The sequence below is a fragment of the Cibotium barometz genome, chromosome 23 (genome assembly GCF_041138505.1).
Source record: "Cibotium barometz isolate CiBa-2024 chromosome 23, ASM4113850v1, whole genome shotgun sequence".
Lineage (NCBI taxonomy): Eukaryota > Viridiplantae > Streptophyta > Polypodiopsida > Cyatheales > Cibotiaceae > Cibotium > Cibotium barometz.
Genome location: NC_141068.1, coordinates 19,117,200 through 19,122,390, shown reverse-complemented (window position 1 = coordinate 19,122,390; position 5,191 = coordinate 19,117,200). Strand labels below are relative to the sequence as shown.

Genomic DNA, 5,191 nt, shown 5'->3' with positions numbered 1-5,191 from the left:
AAGGATTACTATTAACAGTTTTCGGTCCTAAATAATACATGTTTAGGGTTGAGACATTTAGGTTATATCAATGGAAAAATGAAGTGGTTGACATTGAGGTGCTAACCAAGGTCTTCATACTTGTATTGATCAACTGCTTTGGGAAAGAGTGTCAATATATAGGAGGAAAACATTTTGAATATACCTAGAAAACTAAGTGCAATAACATCATATCTACTAGTTATAGAGTGACTGTTTAGAATAAAGGTATATCTCAAAACATAAAATGACAAGAAAACTTCTATATAAACTTCTATATATCTGATGCTTAACTTCTATCGCTGCTTGGCGCAGAGATGAAAGACATTGACCCCTCTCCATTACAAAAACTTTGCTTTCTTTATTTATATCAACAATTTACATGAATGTAAGCCTTTCTGAAAAAGCTTCATTCTTTTCTATCCTTCTAGCCAACTATAAGATCATTAACTTTACATCTTTGAAGAAAAAATCTGAAGCAGCCGAGTGCCTCCAACTGTAAAAGTTGAGGTGAACATAATTTGCCTATAATCCAAGCTTTCATCTATAATTGGTTACACACCCACATCACTAAAAACTGTGTGGAATTCCCTGTGCCTGATACTCCCCTAGGCTCCAAAGCTTTCACTAATGGTGTGCTAAAGCAGCAGCGGCCTCTTGGACAAGAGGCTGAGTTGCATACAGAAAAGATTCACTAGCACGATGCTGCTCTTCCCACTCATTACCAGATGATCTGCCCTCTGCCATTTGCCTCACGAAAGGCACAAAGTTGCGCCAATTATGACTTTGGAACAGAGCCTCACTCATCCTTAGGAATGTAAATGCACACATGGGTTCGTGTTGAACACCATGTGGATCATCATGTAGTGAGAGACGAGAGTTTCTTATCACTTGCCTGTGAGCAGCTTCATCAAACCTCGGTAATGCATTCTCTCCTGCAACGTGAACCTTTGCCTGCCTTGCAGCCAATACAACTTGCCTGATTAGCTTCTCGGGAGAGCACATAGCCTCTGAGGGTTGCTCTGAGTCTTTCATCTCAATGCAAGTAAAGTTGAGAACCACACCATGCCTGCCAAACATCTGTGCAATGGGCAAATAGCCATCTCTGAGCCGAGTGTTGTAGTAGCCAGCCGTGAGTTCAGCAGCATGTGACCTCGTGCCATAATGCCAGTGTATGCCAGCTACTTTGCCAGAAATTTTCACTCCAGTGTTCCTGAAGATACCCTCTCCCGAAGAGAGTATCCGCTCACCATGGGCAAGAAGCATATTTGAATACCATTCCAAAAAGAACTTGCCATATTGAGAGTTCCAACCACCATCTCTTCGGAAAAAATCACTCTCCTCTGGCCAGTTGTTATATTGGGCAGCATCAGATGGCCCTCCATGACCCCACTGGGGCTTGCCTATGCGTTCAGCTGCAGCCTTTAGACTTGCCAGCATATACTGCTCGTATGAACAAGAAACAAAGTTAGCATGTGTCTGTGAGTTCAACATCCAACTTACTAAGTAAAACTGCCCCAGCTGATGCATCGACCCTGCAAACTTAGCAGTTTGAGGCGCTGAAACATAACTAGCCATGTTACGGACTAACCTATTGCTATGAAGCATAAGCCTACAAATCACAAAATTCAAATATCCCAAAGACCATCAATATACCTTATCAAAGCACTGGAACTCTCCAATGCCAGGAAACCTCCATGTCCCATTGCTCTCAGGATAAGATGGATACCTCAACTCGCCTGCGGGTCCCATACCAACTTGAATTTCCTGCCCAATGATTTCTCTATGAGATGAGAACTTGTAGTCAATAGCAAAACTGCACCCAGACAAGTACGCAGACGAAAACCTTCACTTTAAAGATCTATGCCAAAGTATTTACCACTATTGTCTCGCCCAGTAAGTCCCGAAAGTTGTCTCTGAAGCTTCTCATGTAGTCCGAATAGACTTGAACAGGGCTTCTCCCTTTCAACACTGGGAGTGTGTCACAACCCAAGGATAGATATTCATAATTTCTTCTTCTATGCCTGTCTGTGTACACCAAGTCCTGGTTCTGATCAACCTCCTCCACCACCCACCTAGGCAACGGTACACTGCAGAACCATAGACATGTCAGCAAAGAACCCTGAACACCCAGTACACATACACACGTGCATACACATGCACACATTCACACAAACATACAAGTGTAAAGCCGTACACACATGCACACATTTACACACAACATACAAGAGTGAAGCCGGTACATAAACAGATACAGATGCACATGCCTCTACATAGTTCACACATATAGGGTGGTTTCACACAGGCATACTTACACAATATGTCTCAATGAGAGCATGAAAGTCTGAGCGCGCACACGTAAGTGTCCACATAGAACATATATTTTGTATATAGACCTATATAGGTCAACAGTGATGTCTGCAAATACACATGGCAAACGTATGTCTAGATGTCTGCATGAATGCCTGAGTGCATATCAAATGTCCGCATAGAACATATACATACGTTTGTCTGCGTAAGAATGTCGGTCTAATCTACACATACTACACGCACAGTCAGATACAAGTATGGGACTTTTCAGGGCAGAAGAGATGGAAGAGCTTACCAGCAAGAGTCTCCAACGTTGCCACCACACTGATGGAAGGACATGACAGCCTGCACCTTGAGGCCATGCTTCTTGACCATGTGGATGAGTTCCTTGTAGGCGGCCCAGTTGTACTTGCCAGGCCCATCTTTCTCCACAAGGCCCCACCACACATCCATCATCACACCCTCCACGCCGGCGCTTTTGAGGGCCAAGAGGCTGGCATTCATGGCCCTCTTGCGAGACACTGTGTTGTTAGCAGAGACACTATCCAAGGGCAGCATCACAAACACCGGCACCCCGGCTTCGGGCCCTCTTCTGGTGCTTGTGGCAGGGCAAGGGTGCTCTCTCACACAAGAATCTTGGCTTGCACGGCCCCAGCCCTCCTCCATCATGGAAGGCAGCCCCATCTGAGTGTCTAGGGCACTGCAGGGTGGAAAGGCCCCTTGTCTTCTCCACCAGTCCTCGCCATAGCTTGAAGGAGATGAGCTCATAGAGAAACAGGGGACATCACTCTCTCTGCACTGCTGCTTCGATCCGCCATGGCCTGTCAAGGGCCTCCACTGCGAGAAGACCACGCTTACTCTGATGGTTTCCGGCTTGCTTCTGCTTTCAGCACACAGATCTCTGCTCGATCCCAGAAAGGTACTACTAGCCGCACCGACTTGATTGGAGACGGAAAACGCCATAGCCACTGTGCAGGATTATCTCAACAAAGCTTTACGGGAAGCGATGCGCAGGAAGCTTTGATGGAAGAAAGAAAGCGAGGTAAGTATCTGCGTGAGAGAGAAGAACTAGCAAGGACGACAAACTGAACGACTGGAGGTAGGAAACGGCGAAGCGGACGGAGATATGAGGCAGAAAACGGACGGAATGTGAGGAAAGCAATGGACGGGACTGGACGTGATGCAGGCCGGAACTACACAACGCCCTAAAGGATAAGGAAGATGAGGAGGATGATCCACTATATATAAAGGTGCCTTGCGTGTTTTTTTTTTTTTAAGGGAAACTTGTGAACCTTGCATGTAGCTTCTTTCTTGCCACTTCACATAAAGTGTAATATTTATTTATTTATTTATTTAAGCCACACTTTGTGAACCTTGCATGTAGCCTCTCTCTTGTCACTTCATGGCATATTCTTGCGCGTAATATTTGCTTCACCCCTTCTCCCAATGACCATATCTCAACACTGCTCAAAGGAGACGTGCCTTGTTGGCCTTAAGACACCTGGTTCCTAGCGATGAATCATGGAGTCTCGATGAGCAAGATTCCTAGGCAATGGCTAGTAGGCATGGAAATGGCTTGTTTGTCTTCTCTGGCAAGTGTGCTAAGGCCGTTAGGCTATGATTGCCTTTAAACAATGTTTAAAGTGAACTCTTCCAAACCATCGACAATGAGGATGTCCATATGTCCCCCCTTACTTTACACCTTGGAAGGAAGTGGATGGCCTCGAGGGCTTGGTTCAAGAAAACAACGGGATGTATCATTATGTCTTTTTATCCCCAATTTATCTTTTTGTCATATCATGTCATGAGAAAAGGCATTTGCACCTTTTTGTTCCTATTTCCAATTTTTGAAGTCTACTAGGTTTCATTACAAACAAACAACAAAATAGTATGACATGCATATCTTGCACCTATGAAACTACGCGCTCAATTATTAACCCTAGGAGAAATGTCCATAGTGGCACACCCTTGCACATTGAAAGATTGTCCAGTTGATTAAAATCTCAAACACTTAATTAATAGGTCCACTTAATCTACTTAGTGTGTCTTATTCATTCTCAATTTTTTATGGATGACAAAATACACTACAAGAGCCTATACTATAAAATAGAAATAATATTTCAACAAAGTCCCAGTTTTTTTTTAATGATTAAATACATTGTAAGAGGTAATACTTTTAAATCAAAGTCCTTTTTTGGCACAAAGGCTCTTCTGTTTTATGCTGAAAACTGTAGCAGGGTAGCGTTTAGGTTGATGTTTGCAACCTATGTGTGGCTCTCTTCCTTCATGAGTGGCTCTTGATTTTACCAGCGATCACTTTATACCATGTGGACACAGAACCTTTCCCATGGACATGTCTAACCACAACCTTATTTAAGTTAAATATTTTATGATCCTCCATCTTCCTTGTCCTGAGATGGAACATGAGATTCTCTCTCTAAGATTATCAAAATGAGAACTTAATCAGCTTGAGAAAAAGTAAACAAGAGAGGGGTAAGAAGTATGGATGAGTAATGAGACGAAAGCTTTAAATGAAGCTCTCTAGGTTTTGGTTGAGCTCATGCATGCATAAAATAACCATGGTGTGCCTGCAAGCTATTGCACTTGCAAGATCCAGTTGATTGTACAACATTTCTATGTATTGTGGGTATCAGTTTCAAAGCTGGGATACTCTATGCAGATTGTGGAGCTCTCTCTCTCTCTCTCTCTCTCTCTCTCTCTCTCTCTCTCTCTCTCTCTCTCTCTCTCTCTCTCTCTCTCATTTTCATTGTGTTATACTTGGTGTAGTCCATAGTTCTATATGTTGAGATGCGAGCTCTTTGTAATGTGAGTGTGTGTAGAGAGATCTCAATTATCCACCTAA

General features: G+C 43.4%; 1 protein-coding gene across 1 annotated transcript; it reads right to left on the bottom strand.

Annotated features, from left to right (window-relative positions):
• Nucleotides 1–359: 359 nt before the first annotated feature.
• On the bottom strand, nucleotides 360–3,649 carry LOC147625711 (beta-amylase 1, chloroplastic-like). Its single transcript, XM_086817229.1, has 4 exons — nucleotides 2,624–3,649; nucleotides 1,898–2,108; nucleotides 1,675–1,785; nucleotides 360–1,461 (listed from the first exon to the last, which is right to left on the bottom strand). The coding sequence occupies exons 1-4, from the start codon at nucleotides 3,289–3,291 to the stop codon at nucleotides 646–648; spliced, it is 1,806 nt and encodes a 601-aa protein (XP_086673355.1). The 5' UTR covers nucleotides 3,292–3,649; the 3' UTR covers nucleotides 360–645.
• Between the last annotated feature and the right edge of the window lie 1,542 nt (nucleotides 3,650–5,191).